This window comes from Trematomus bernacchii, unplaced genomic scaffold, assembly GCF_902827165.1.
Source record: "Trematomus bernacchii unplaced genomic scaffold, fTreBer1.1, whole genome shotgun sequence".
Classification (NCBI taxonomy): domain Eukaryota; kingdom Metazoa; phylum Chordata; class Actinopteri; order Perciformes; family Nototheniidae; genus Trematomus; species Trematomus bernacchii.
In genome coordinates, this window is record NW_022987723.1 from 1988175 (window position 1) to 2003642 (window position 15468).

The following is a 15468-nucleotide window of genomic DNA, read 5'->3' on the forward strand; positions in this document are numbered from 1 at the left end:
GTGGAATTATCATGTGGGTGTAGAGTACTGATGTCTGATTTGCTTCTCTTAGCTGGAGTCTGGGGAACAAATGCTCTTGCACTTAATCTTATTGCCATACAAAAAACCATGAATTGCAAGTTTGTTGAATAAATAATAATTAATCTACCAGATAATACCAGTTTAATTCCTGCACAGCACTTTCACATCCGCTCTTCGGAGGTTTGCCTGGAGTTAATGTTAATTTAGAAAAAACCTGTGTCTGAAACATTTCCATACAAGTGTTGAGACATTAACGAAGACCATCTATCTATCTATCTATCTATCTATCTATCCATCTCTTCAAATGTGCAGATGTTGCTAGCGAGCCCAACACACATATCAGCCTGCAGATTAGTTTATAGCTAGCATCGCTCACCTGCAGCAGGTAGATGACCCTGGTGGCTTCCTGTCCGTTACGTGTAATTGGCTGCAGGACCCAGCAGCTGGGCATCATCTCCCCCCGAACGGCGTCCACACTGGGTCGAGGCAGAGACTCCTCGAACACGGACTGCATTGCCAGCACGCACAAGCCACCCTGAGGCAGATAGCAATATAAAAAATCATCAATAAAACAGGCAGCGCAGCCTTTTGATCAGCCAAGAGAATCTGACACTGATAACCAGCAGCTGAGTCACCCTCCGCCTCAGGGGTATTGTTTTTTTAAGGGGCACGAGTACTGCTTAAAGAGTATTTTCTACATGTTGTGGATGACAAACTCAATGCTACGCTATTTATCATGAATTGTTCTTCATTCAAAAAAGACAGCACTGTATCCTGTGTTCCAGCCACACTAATATGACACTTAATAGAATGTTATCCCTTAAAGTGAAGCGTGATTTTTCTGTACAACTATGCTGCAAACACTGAGTGGATATTGAACAAGTGCGACCAGCAGTAATCATAGGGACGGCTGGTTTATTTTGCAGCTGTGCTTACCTGTTTGGATTCAGTGCTGATGCAGCAGAAGTCCCGCGGCTGGCTGAGGTGGCAGGAGGACGGATCTGTTAGTACATAAACTGAACAGTAACACAGAGAGAAGGGTCAGAATGTGTGGAAAATAAGTGATGAAACCTTCAAATAAAGGAAATATAAAAGAACCAAGGCAATGGAATAACAAGTTATTGCTTAACAAGGTTAGAAAAAGGAATTTATTTCACAACTTCAGAGAAAAGGCTCTTATCTCTTATGATATAATCTGCGTCACTGTGTAAACACAAATACTACTTTTAATGAGAGCAGAGTAGGTGACGTAGGAGAGGGCGATGATGCTTCAAACGTATTTAATGCATCATACTGTAGCGCAGGTGTGAGAGTAGAGTACGACATGCTTAACAACACAGTAGTCAGTGATGAATGGGACTGTACTCTACTGTACTATTCATAGCTAATGCATGCAGACGCAAGACTTGGAGCAAAAATACGTACAGAAACAGCTTGCAAAAATATAAATAGTTTGGCAGCAAAAACAAACTTGTAAATACTTTTCTATATTCGTATTCTTGCAACGACACAAATATGATCTGCAAGGTTGACTATTTCCTCACATGCTTCAGAGATTCTCCCATTGCAAAATAACTTATTTCACACTTTCTTGAGGAGTGTGTTATCTTACTGTTTAATGTCTACTGATTATACAAATCTACTGGGATGTAAGAAATGTACTCACAACATTATTAACATGCATCATCTCACATTTAAGCAACGCTGTACTAACTAGGGGAGGAGTGGTCAGATATATTAACTCAGTAAAGGTAGTATTTCTACTATGCAAATAAACTCCTTAACAAGTGAAGGCACTGAGACATATTGTTACCTAGGGAACAGTATGAGTATAAATGTGCAAAATGTTCTTAAAGTGAAAAAATTACTGTACATATATATTATATAATTAACTATTACAATGATCAATTAACCTTTAAGCAGAATGTTACTTTTGTAGATGGATGAGATGTGGTTTATTCAATAATTTAGATTAATAATCCCTTAAAATACTGTATGTTTTTTACAAAGAAGTTAAGTTACTATATTTGTCAGATAAATGTGGCGTAAGGCCTGCAGAGTTGTAGCGGAATAGACATTTAAAGTGGCATAACACAAAGATAATGAGGTAAAGTACATCTACTCTAAATGTGCACTTAAAGGTGGGGTAGGTAATTCACTTCAGAAACACTTTTTGTTATATTCCATGGAATGCTCTTAACATCCCGATAGCAATGAATACATGAAATGCTTTGACAATAAATACATAAAAAAAATGTCATCTGTGGAAGTCGTAGCGCTGTAAAAAGCACGACCAATCATCTGAGCCGGCCCGGCTAAAATAACTGGATGGCCTACCTGCCTGTCAGCCTTCCATCTCGTGCACAAACTTATCTCGTGCCCTCATTGGTCATGTGCGCGTTCGTGTGTGTTGGAGGAGGGGCTCTGTAAGGAAGTCTGAAGGAAGGGGCAGATTTTTTCAAATTCTAGCGCACTCGAGCTGGTTTCTACATTCTTACCTACCCTACCTTTAAGTGTAGCTCTTGACTTAATTGACTCTGATACATTGCTCCACCCGTACTGTACCATGTGTGGATTTTGACAGAGCAGACAGTGCGCTCACCCAGCTGAGTGCTGTCATCTAGTGGTCGAGTCCACACAGAGCGCACGGACTGATGGAACATGTGGCTCCTCGACAGCTGGCGGATTATCTTCCACAGACTGAGCAGGGGTCTGTCCAGCTCCCCGACCGCCAGGAAACTGTGCACAGACGGGCTGGCGGAGGGCTTGTAGAAAGCCTGGACCCCTCTTTCTTCTCCCTGGTGCCTATATAAACACGGAGTAAAAACACTTGAAAATGAATGATGTTTGTGATTTGAGATCTTTATTAATTCCTCGACTTTGCAGCTGATTATTCTCGATAGAGACAGTCCTTGACTTATTTTCTTCTAAGGCATTTACTCTTCCCCACCATCCACCACACACCCTCTGCAATGGCCTTCTTAACCCTTGTGTTGTGTTCAAAAGCTGTTACTGTTCATGGTGTTCGCGGGTCAATTTTGACCCATGATTTATCTCAGTCCAAAACACAACAAAAAAATGACTATCATCCAATATTGTTTTAACTACATCATAACTAACTTATAATGCATTCATAACCGTACAATCCTGTTGTAATTTAACGTTATGGCCCCAAAACACATTACACCACATATTGCACACGTGCATATGTGAGTTCAGGTTCAAGTGTTAGTGTACATATTCTTTGAGAAAGGTGGAGTTCCCGTGGGGGGAGGGGAGACCAGGTGCGTGTTGCGAACAATTATTGTTACAGTTGATGAAGGGGGAGGGGTCTCTAAAGTCAAAGATGAATCTTGATTGGGCCAAATTTGACCTCGAGTCACCCAAAACAATTCTGCTGGGTCTCCCCAGACCCGAACACCAAATTATACACTTTTTCTTTTAGAGACCTTCAGACTTGGCTAAACATTTCAAAATCAGTTTTGTAGTGTTGATATAGCTGCTGTGGAGGATATCATGAAGCCTTGGTCCCATAAAAAAAACTAGAGCGTAGTTATTATATAATTTTAACTTGAAACGGGTCACGGGAGACCCGAACACAACATAAGTGTTAACATGAGGCCCAAAAGTAACCAGCTTAACATAGCACTCTTATCATTCTTTATTATATATAATTAATGTACTAAACTTTCTTTAAATAAACCTTTAAACTTTCTTGTTTTGTTTCACTGCGCTGTATCATCAACTCAAATCCTAGCCTACATTGTACATTTAGAAAAGTAAGGCGATTCTGAATCTGACTCTAGATGAGTCTATCAAAGAGAATGACTGATCATACCTCCAGCCTGCCGTGGCCTTGCCCATTAGCAGGTTGCTCAAATCTCCAGAGGAAGCTAGTCGCACCTGTCGAGAAACACATTTACAATTCAACCTGATGCAAACATCTGAGAGAGTAGTCAAAAAAAGGGGCAATCATTATAAAGATTAACCAATTACAGTGAAATCCAAAGCACAAAGAAGTCATTTAAAGGGGACCTATCATGCAAAATGCACTTTTGTACGTCTTTTATACATGAATATGTGTCCCCGGTGTTCCAGGGAACTCACCAAGTGTCAGAAAACACAACCCTCTCTATTTTCCTCCATACCCAAATCTCTAAAAAAGGGGCTGCAACGGATCTGATAAAAACTGATCCAGATTTGAACACTGTCCTGACGTCAAGACGGTGGCGCTACGGCTATTGGGCCAACTCCACCAATCAGGAGGAGACAGCCACGGCCATTGCCGTTCGAAAGCGCTGGAGACGCTGTAGTACATATGCCAGGCCTCTAGATGGTGCTGTTCTCACTGAATCTGCCCTTGCTAAAACAGATCTAAAAAATGTCAAATTGAGCAAAATGAGGCATGGCTAAAATGCATGATCTGTTTGGTATTTTGAAAAAAAAAAAAGTATAAATATGCCTTATATAGGTATGGCCCTACACTATATTATTCAAATATAGCATGATAGGTCCACTTTAAATGTAAGTCTGTGTTACCTCAGCCAGAGCTCGACCGAGGAGACCGGATGTGATGTCTTGATAGGTTGAGGATATGGAAGAGGATGAGCCAAAAGAAGCGGTGCGTTGACGTGTAGATGTGGGGGATGGAGATGAAGTCATGAGGGGATCAAACCCGCTGACAGGAGGCTCAAGACGAACATCTAGAAAAGACGTGGATGTTAACATGGAAGTTCAATACAGAGAATGTACAGTGTTAAGGGATGCACGAGTCACAGACGGGGGATAAAGACTTTGGAAAGGATCTCCAAAGTCTTTGTGAATCAAGAGTGGAAGAGTGAATAGTGAAATTGGGTGTTATGATCATAGTCCAGTCCTTACCATGGGCAGACAGCCAGGCTCTCTGTGACTTCACACTCTGAGGACCACATATAGGAGGACGTGTCCGGACCTTCAGCTCTTCATCCTGTACCGCTGTGATCTGAAGGAAATCAATAATGTCACATTTATCTGCAGCTCATTCAAAAAGAAAATGACGACAAAACCTCAAAGAAGGTACTTGCAGTGTAATAACAATCCAAGATGTTCTCTTAACAGTTACTTTAGGGTTAAGACTAAGTATTTAACATTTAAAGGTCCCCTATTATACTGTTTTTCATCAATATATTATAGGTCTCAGATATATACAAAACATGTCTCTGAAGTGTTTGGCTCCAAACTCCAAACAGATCATTGCAGCATCCCATAATCCCCTCTGTTTCAGCCCTGTTTCCAAAGTGCTGATTCTCTGTCTGTTACTTTAGATGAAAATAAGGAGCCCCTCCCCACGCCCCTCTGAGAGAGATTTGGTTAAAAAGAACACAATGGTGCTCTAGGAGGAGATTCAGGTGATAAGGGGGGGGGCGTTTTTTTTTTGTGTTGCCATAAGTTATTCTCTCTCCGTTGGTGCGCGGGGCTAATGCTAATAATGCTAATGCCAGCAAATACAATGGCGGCTTCAAAAAACTTTTCAGAGTTTTACGGGGCGTGGTTTGCAATTCGCCCAGCCAATAGAATTCGCCCAGCACTAAAAATGGGGGTAAAAGTTCCCGGCACTAAGTACTCTTTTTGGTGTGAACGCGACATAAGGGGTACTTACGGAACTAAACGGGAAAAGTACGGGGAAAAGTACTCCGGTGTGAACGCGCCTAATGGTGCTCTAGGAGGAGATTCAGGTGATAAAGTGGGGGGGGGTTACCTTGGTTGGTGATTGGCTAATGGTTACACAAGCCAAAAAATCGTTATGACATCATAAAGTGGCCAAAATCTGATCAGCTCATTTTCAGACAGGTTTTTATATAAATGGATCAGGACAAAAAGTGAGAGAATCTTTTTTCCTGAAACGTTCAGAGTCTCTTTACACAGAGGGGACACATGTTGATGTAGAAGAGACATGAAAAAGTGGATTTTGCAGAATAGGTCCCCTTTAAGATTTAAGTGTACCAACCTGTCCCGTCAGAAGAGGCCTGTTGCCGGGCAGCAGCTGTGCGGTGTTGCCGCTGTTGTACCCGGACGTTGGTCCAGAGGAAAGGCTCAGGCTGGATCCGGTGCACAGGGTGCTGTTACTGACTCTGGTCCGGTGCCTCGAGTCATCCTGCCACACACAGCGGAGATGGGACGTTGACATTTTTTAAATACCGTGGTGTCGTAAATGAAACTGAATCATTCATATTTAATTATTTTCTCCCTCATTTATTGCCAAATGGGCAGAATCTCATATTAACATGATAACATTATTATTTCTGCCAATAAAGCTACATGTTACGAGTGTAAAGACACAAAAACTGACCTTGGCTTCCTGAGAAACGGCCTGCTGCTGAAGCCTCCTCTTCTCCTGCTCAGTTCTTTCTCGCAGTCGTTCTCGTGCCTTCGCAATCTCCGTCCTGGCTTCCTCTCGGGCTCGGCCGTAGTCACGCAACAGCTGCTCAATGTCAGACGGACACTGGCCCTCTGCTTTTGGAGGCTCTGGTAGAGTGCTCTGTTGCAGGGACTCTTTACGCTGACTGGGCATGGCGGCAGACACCTTGGTGGAGACGGCCTCTGGTGGGGAGGAGCGAGGATGTTTGCTTGGACTCAGACTGCGAGCTCTGCGGGAAATATGGAGACGTTCCTCCCTGTCCTGCCTCAAACCCTCAATACTCCTGCGGTGTCTGAGAGGAGAGATTCACAGAAATATAATAACGACAAGAATGCATTTTGAGGTAAAAAAACATTATAGACATTTTTGATGAAGCTTTTTCCAAAATGTGCATTTAATTTATGTCATTTCGAGGACTAAGATGACACTACCTGTTCATTTACAACCCACAACGATTTGTAGAAACAACAGGTTTTAAAAGCTAGCATTGATTTGTGTTCTGATTTGTATTCTTGTTAACATTGATCAGATATTTCCTCATCTAATCTAAATCAGTTTCATTGTTTAACCGCTTTTAAACTATAAGACATGATACCTATTTTGTTAAATTACAAAATGGTTGTGGAAAATAAACATTATGATTCTTTTAAAACGTTTTTGAAGAAACTCAAGCAATGTTATCACAAAGACTATTTGAAGTAGATGTATCCATACCTTTCATACAGCTGCTGTTTGGTGTTCTCAGAAGCTGGTGGCTCCATCTCTTCTCTGTTCCTCGGGGACAACATTTTTAACATCGTGTCTGTCTCTCCCAGGCCGTAGTGCAGCTTTGCCTCCGTCAGCTCCACAGTCAGCGGGGTCTGCTTCATGTTGAGGCTGACCGTCGCCATCACCTGCTCCCTCTCCTGTCGCAGCCTCTCTATCTCTCTCGTCCTTCTGTCGCTCTGCACCATGGACTCTTCATTTGAGCCGAAGCTCTCCATCTCGCCCCACTCAGCGCAGTTTCTGCTCTTTAAGTGCTCTTTGGTAAGACACGTGGCCGGTTTGTTGGAGTGCTTTGATTGTCGTAGGCTGATGCCGGACCAGTTAGTGAACTTATTGTGCATTGGCAGGTCTTCTGGGGCTATCGGGTGGGGATGAGACGTGGACAGGCTGGTGATCGGTTTGATGTTTACAAGGATGTCTGTGTTGCACTCGCTGGGTGCCAGTGACAACGCATCATCCTCCTGAAGTTCATCAGTCCTGTAACTGACCTGTGATAGGTTGTAAGAATCATGGCAAATATCTAAAGAGTCCACTGCAGCTCTTGATGTTTTTCCATGTGTAGCTTGAGCTTGTTTGTGCATATCAGTGGGTCTTAAAATGGGAGAGATGTTGTTCGGCATTGCTGAGTCTTTTGTTAATGCAGACGTCTTCCACTGGTGAGATCTCATCTGCCATTTGGAGTCTTCATAGGAAACATCTCTCCTGTCAGTGTCTGAATATCTACCCCGTGATGAAATAACACTCAAAGAACACTTATCTGAGCTTTTAGGGCTTAAGCCGCTCATTTCACTCACCTTCTCTAGTGATACAGATTCTGATTTCCAAGAGGAAACATCGCAATCCTGTCTGCGCGTTTGACCATTTTGTGAAACAGTCGTGCGAGCAGATTGTTTGCTAGAAGACAAAGTAAGGTTATCTTTCTCAGAACTAGGGTGTTTATTTAGTGTTGATTGCTTTCCCTTCGGTTTCAAATGTAATCTTGTTCCCACAGTGCGTATGGGGGATGATGCCCGGTCTGTGTATGTTGCTTGTTTCTTTATAGAAAGCAGTGGGTCATTTCTCAAAGAGGGACTGTGATTTCCTTGGCAGCCGTTTTTCGATAATCTGTTTGAGACTTCAGATATCGCAGCACCTTTGTGGCAGAGTGCCTCGGGCGTGTTTAGCTTTGAGCTTCTAGAGAAAGCAGATCTTACATGTCTTTGACTTTCACCCGCGGACTTTAAAGGAGACGTTTTCTGAGGGGCATTCTCCGAGTGTGAGGCGGACCTTTGTGCTGCAGCAGAGGTGTTAGCGCTCAGGTCAGGCATGCTCTGCATCTTTTCATCTGTTCTCTTCACAGCACAGTGCACATTTCTGTCTTGGGAAACACTGAAAACCTCAGAACCGATCACTTTGACAATGACATTGACTTCATGAGATTTGGACCTTTCACTTGGCGTTTGATGAGCAGCGATTTCCCTCTCTGCTGCTGCTGCTGCTGCTGCTGCTGCTGAACACCTCTCCGTTTGGATCCCAATATCTACGGCTGTTTGAGTCGAGCAGTCTCTCTGTATGTGGCCATTAGACTCGCTGTAAGAGAGGCTGATATCTGACACGTTAACACTCCTCCGCAGACTGGACTTGAGGGCTTCGCCTGTTCTCATTTCCTGGACGTCCCCCAGCAGGTCGGAGGTGCTGTCGATCAGCTTTGAGAGGTGAGCCGACATGCTTTCCATACTGGCCCATGTTGGAGATTCTTTAATGTCTTTGGTTTTTGCAGGTTCATCAGTGTAACTTCTTTTGTGCCGCTCTCTTCTCTTTGGAACAATATTTACTGTCTGAAGGCCACGCTCGGTTTGAGTGCTGTGCTCACATGTTCTTCTTCTGTGGGCGTGTGTTTTGCTTGTCTGGCACTCTTGCTCAGACGAGTGCACAACCATCATTTCCTCCACCCGAGTGGAGTTGAAACCATTTTGAACATCGTTACTCGAAGAATTGCCGCTCACTGAAAGATTGGCTAGATGATTGTGAATATCAGCGGGAGCTTGTTGACGGGGCGATAGCTGAGATGTTTCGCTTTCCTGTTCCTTGTAATCTTCGATACTGCTGAGCGTACTGGAGAGCCCCTTGTTGGTGGCGTAAGTGCTCAGATGGGAATAGAAAGGCGAGTTCTGCCCATTCAATCCATTCTCCACACTGCAGCATCTCGTTATACGTTTCTCAGTGCTGTTCAGAAGTGGAGATTTACAGGAGAGGTCAGCGGCACTTCCGAAAGCTGGGTTCTTATAACAGTGTTGGTCCGAGTCACCGCCTTGCCACTGGTGAACAAAAGGGTTGATGTCACTGGAGGCAAAATGCATAGAGGAGTCCTGCTGCGGGTCACTTTTCTTTGGGATGATTTGTTCTGCATTTGTCCTCTGTGACATTGCTCGAGGGGGTAAAGAGTGTGTTTTTTGGATGTAGTCTCTACTCGCTATTACTTCACTTTTACCCTGAGTTCCAGCCAAACCAGCCTGCATTTGAAATTTACTGACACACACAGCAGTAGAGAAATCTGCATCTTCACCTGTACTCTGATGGATTTCCTGTTTTCCATTACCAAGCTTTACCCATTTAGAGGAGAGCCGGCTGTGAGGCTGTCTGGCAGATGTATCATCCTCCTCATCCCCATCTGACGATTTAGGAGAGGACTCAGAGGAAGAGGTGGGATAGGTCTGGATCTTAGTCTTTCTGAACCGCTTCGATTTGGCCTTTTTAGACATGAGAGCAGAATTATCTTTTTCATCACCAGGTGTTTTTAGCTCCACCTGGTTGGACATAAAAGATCCATGGCAGCTTTTACTTCGGATGGCAACCCCCTTTGGTACATTTTGTTGAGGCTGCATAGAACCAGACATTCTTAGTTCATATTTAGATCCTGTCTCTTTGTCATTTTTCGCTACAATATCTTGTTTGCATAGTGTTACATTTTGCAATTTGTTGTTATAGTTCATGTTGACCACACACGTCTGAGACAGGTTACTTGCATGAGTGTGTGGACAGATGATCTCGTCCTCTGCTGTTAAACGTGGTTTGACTCCTGTCGGGTTGACTGTTTCACCATCTCCATTACAGCCAGGAGAAACAGCCAGCAATTTCATAGAGGAAAGCTCATTAGTGGATGTGTTCTGGCTGCTGTTGCGTTTGTCAGGTTTTAATTGACTTCGACCATCCGATAATAATTGAATGGCTTCAGATGAGTCTGGACTATTTTGCAATTGTTCTTGTATGGTCCCTTGCAAGTTCTGTTTGTGCGAACGACTGTGTTTGTCTTCAACGGTGATTGAGGCTCCCATACGGACATCATTTACACTATAACAGCTCTGAGTGTCCACTTGATTCAAGCATGTAGTACCGATGACCGGATTAAGTTGGGATGGTACTTTTTGTTTCGCTGAATTATTCATTTCTTGACACAAAGCATCTTTTTCCACAATGTTGCCTTGAGAATGAATAGAGGAATTACTCATTGAGGACGAACCAATTGGCTGCAAGGCCGGGTTGCAAGAGTGCTCAGACCCTCCATGGCCATTCATTGCCAGATTTGATAGCATGCTGTTATCGGAAGAGGACTTTTGGAAAACATAAGGATCCATGGCTGGCTTGTTGGATGTCACATCAGACAAATTATGAGCATGGTCGATCTTCTGTGTTCCTATACTAGATTTGAGCCTGTTGCTCTCATGGCAAATCTTCAATTCAGCTGGCAGTTCTGATGCAAGCTGTCCACTTTTGTCCATCATGTTTTCACTCACCATCCTTTCCAGTGAAAGGCATCTGTTAAGGATGGCTCCTTCTTTCACCTCCTCACTCACTTCATCTCTACTCTCTCTTTCTATCCATCTATTTTCATCAGTATTACAGCCAACATGACATGCAGTGAATGACAAGACCTTCGTGTTTTGAGTCCTACTCTTCCCGCGATCATCGCTGCCAATCAAAGACAATTTCATGTGTTCTTTGACCACTTCTGAGATTCTCAGGTCAATGGCGCTACAAATAGCATCTGACTTGCATATGTGTTTTGTACTTTCTTGATGTTTCCTGGGGTTATCTATTTGTGATTCCCCACCTTTGGTATTTGTTGGTATTGATACATCTTTCTTTTCAACTACTTCCCTCTCCCCCGCTGAGCTACCTCTCTGTGGACTCTTGTCACGACATTCAGAGTCCTCAAAGACACGTCCAAGTTTCCTGCTCATGGGATCAGAAACTGGCGACGCCTCTGAAGCCATTGTCTCTTGGATTAAGCTGCCATCAATACAAACAGAATCAAATCCGGGGCTGTCAGCTTCCGCGGCAGACTGTTCCCCGTTTGAGTCACTGGTGTTATTATTGTCATCAGGCCAAGAATCATCCTGGCTGCCAACTGGAGCGGAGCAGAAAGTGACGAGCTCTCCGCCGTCGCTCCTTTTTGGAATTTTCAGGCTGCCGATGAAAGCCTCCTTTTCGTCTTTGTTCCTCTTCCTGGAATTTTTACAAGCAGATTTAACGAGTTCCTGCTGTAGTGAAATGTGCTGCTCAGTGACTTTGGTTCCAGCCTCATCCAACAGTGTGTCCCTTGTAAAAGACACGTATTTGGTGTTCCCAAACTCATATTGCTGAACATTTGTCAGCTTTTCAGCACCATCAAAACTGCATAGTACCTTATCTTCGATGGATGGTTTGAAGGCATCTGCAGCGTTCGATAAATTGCTCAATATTTGACCTCGGTTCGTAGGACCACCTGACACACGTGATTCAAGGTCAGAGGACACCGTCTCAGGTACATCGTTAAATACCTTATTTACTTGTGATGCTTGTTTTTTGGTGTACTGGATCTCAGAGGGTGACAAACAAGTGGTTTGGTTTAAGGTTAATAAGGTGGCTGGACTTTTGATGCACCTGTAGTCAGGAGTATCTATGACTGACTTTGCGATTTGGGATATTTCTTCCTCTGATTGCCTCTCATAAGCTCCTAGTGCTTCATCTGGTGTTGTTAGTATCCAAGAGTCTTTCAAATCCAATGTTTCTGATGTGCTAATTGCAACTTCAAGACCATGTTTTAGCACTGTTACATTCACACTCTCAGTGCTGGTGGATGGTGAGCTACAGCTTCTAGATCCGCGCTGGTTTAGGCTGGTTGGACTGGGACTGCTACTGCTCTCTTCACCTTTAAAAATCAATTTACTTTGGAAAGGCAGAGCATCTGGATGAATCCTGGGACTGTCTGCTGCATCAGTGGAGGACCAGGCATCAGTGAGTGCCAGCATGTTTTCTGGCTCCGTCACACGCCAGCTGCTCAGGGAGCGTGGGCTAACAGTGGAAGTGGTCTGCATGTTCCCAAAGTCCTCAATCAATTTGTGTACAGTGTCTCTGCCTCTGGAATCTGCTACTAATGGGCTGTGGGAAGGAGGCTTTCTCGTAGCTCCCAGTCTTAATTTTGGAGAGTACGTCTCTGCTGGGATTACCTGAGGTTTATGACGGTCGTCTCGATCCAAACTGATTCCTGCATTTTTATTTAGCTTCATGGTTGAATATGTCACAAATGAGTTTGTTGGCACTACTGTTTCGCTACGTTTTTCCGCAGTTTTGTATTTCCCACTGCTGTCCACAGCTAATGAATCTCTAGACATCTGACTGTCTTCGCTCTCTGGTTCGCTCTGAGCTGCTTCCTCGTGTCTCAGCTGCTCTGTGAGGGCCGTCACATAAGCAGAGGACAGCGAATCGAGAGAGAAAAGGCTCTCACAGTCTGACGTCACTTCATCTCTGTCCTCTTGCTCTTCCTCCCATTGCATCAGTCCCTGCTGTGTCTCTATCCACCTGCTGGTCTTGCTCATCAGAGCCTCTGCACTATGCCAGCGCTTCTTTTTGATGTCTTCAAACTGAGTTTTTTGGTCAAGCTCCTCGCATGAGACAGCTGTTTTAACGGCACATTTGCTTCTGCTCTTCGCATCTTTTAGGCTCTTGTCTCTTCTTTGACTCCAGTGAAACTTGCTCGCTATCCTCCCCGGACGTTTGTGGCCTTGTGCTCCATTCACACCTGATGTTGGTTTTCTGAACACTTTGGAAAGAGCTGTTTTTAACCTGGGCCCCACAGAGTGAGAGAAAGTCTTCTTGATGGTTTCTAGTCCGCTGTTACCGGCATGGGGTTGAGTTACTGCATTCATGCACGGGACAGTCTGAGAGCTCATTTTGCGTGTTTTGGGTTCTTGTATATTTTCTTTGCTGCTGGGCTGCACTGTAGTTCCAAGTGGCGACTTAAGAGAAAACGTTGAGAGTTGATCCGATCTGTTCTTAAAATTCAGGTCTCGGTTTGGCAAAAGAGGTTTTCTTTCTGGTCGTTCCCTGCAGCGCTGAGCTTGGGGCCCCTCTTTGGGTGTTAGCATGAGGTTTTCAGAGGAACCTACTCTACTCCGGCAGGCTTGACTTTGTCCTGAGAAGAGTTTACCAGAACAACTCTGGGATCTTTCCCGGGGAAGGCGTTCATCAGAAACCCACTCCTGGTGGCTACTGGAGTCAGAGGTTGTGAAGGAATTCGGCATCAGTTCTGTGGATCTGTTTCTCTTGAGGAAGTGTCTGTTGAGGAAAGAAAAAAAATGTTTTTAAATGTTTTTCTTTTGTTTTAATATCTAAAATATTTAGGGCCAACACATTTATTGTAATTTTATTACAGTTGGACTATGGTAATATCAAAATCACAGGATACACAATAAGGTGTAAGGCAAAATGTCGGAATAGAACTCTACAGACTTAAAGGGGACCTATCATGCAAAATGCACTTTTGTACGTCTTTTATACATGAATATGTGTCCCCGGTGTTCCAGGGAACTCACCAAGTGTCAGGAAACACAACCCTCTCTATTTTCCTCCATACCCAAATCTCTAAAAAAAAAGGGGCTGCAACGGATCTGATAAAAACTGATCCAGATTTGAACACTGTCCTGACGTCAGGACGGTGGCGCTACGGCTATTGGGCCAACTCCACCAATCAGGAGGAGACAGCCACGGCCATTGCCGTTCGAAAGCGCTGGAGATGCTGTAGTACATATGCCAGGCCTGTAGGTGGTGCTGTTCTCACTGAATCTGCCCTTGCTAAAACAGATCTAAAAAATGTCAAATTGAGCAAAATGAGGCATGGCTAAAATGCATGATCTGTTTGGTATTTTGAAAAAAAAAAAGTATAAATATGCCTTATATAGGTATGGTCCTATACTATATTATTCAAATATAGCATGATAGGTCCACTTTAAGTAAAAAGTCAATACTAAAAAAGAAAAAGAAAAATGAATGTGACTTATGATGCAAAAACTATCATTACCTCAAATATCGCAATTAAAAAACCAAAAAGTCGCTTTTTTATATATATACTTTTTCCAAACTGTTCAACCCTTCAAAAGCCAAAAACGTCCACAATAATTTTCAAAGTACAATAGCCAACATTAGTTAAGCAAAAAAGTCAGCTCATTTCCATCCATGCAATTGACACACGTCACATGTTTTATGCGTTTACCTGAAGATCGGTGTGTTCTGGGGGTAAAGCCGGGAAAGAAGGTCTGCGGAGAATGAGTGTCTACGAGGGACAAACTCTCTCTCCGTGAGCTTTGTGGGGGTCACCAGCTCAGGAGACTCGGGGCTCTCTGGTCCTGGAGGCAGAGACTTTTCCAGCCGTTGCAATTCCTTCTTAGCTTCCAACATATGCCGCTTGCGTGCAATCCTCTCCAGCTGGTAGTGTAACTTTTTCCTTCGGATTCGGCTTTCGGCACGGCAGAGGGCGTGATGCTTCAGCAGTTCCTCCTGCATCGACTTCTTCCTCGCCCGAACCACGTGAGACAGACGGTATCCTGTCTGATCCTCCTGATCACGAAACGCCTGACTTGCCACTCGCTCCAGGAGGGATGCAGGGATCAGATCTGCCTGTACCCCAGACTCTTGGGTGACTTTCTGCTCAACAGTTGTTAGGTGCTGCTTCTCCTGCAAAATCCACTGCTGGACTGTTGGGTAAAGATCAACAGAAGGGAACCATAAGTGGTGGATATTTTAAAAGGTCACCTATTATGCAAAATCCACTTCTTCATGTCTCTTCTACATCAACATGTGTCCCCTCTGTGTAAAGAGATTCTGAAAGTTTCAGGAAAAAAGATTCTCTCTTTTTGTCCTGATCCATTTATATAACAACCTGTCTGAAAATGAGCTGATCAGATTTTGGCCACTTTATGATGTCATAACGATGTTTTGGCTTGTGTAACCATTAGCCAATCACCAACCAAGGTAACCCCCCCCCCCCC

General features: G+C 43.9%; 1 protein-coding gene across 1 annotated transcript in view; it reads right to left on the reverse strand.

The window, feature by feature from the left end:
• LOC117493833 (stAR-related lipid transfer protein 9-like) overlaps window positions 1-15468 on the reverse strand; it is a gene marked incomplete at its 5' end in the record, with an annotated part of 35286 nt that overhangs the window by 3458 nt on the left and 16360 nt on the right. The window contains 10 exon segments of the mRNA XM_034144404.1: window positions 398-556; window positions 958-1037; window positions 2624-2826; window positions 3860-3924; window positions 4561-4724; window positions 4903-5002; window positions 6008-6154; window positions 6350-6710; window positions 7133-13759; window positions 14694-15174. Coding sequence (XP_034000295.1) covers window positions 398-556; window positions 958-1037; window positions 2624-2826; window positions 3860-3924; window positions 4561-4724; window positions 4903-5002; window positions 6008-6154; window positions 6350-6710; window positions 7133-13759; window positions 14694-15174 — 8387 coding nt within the window.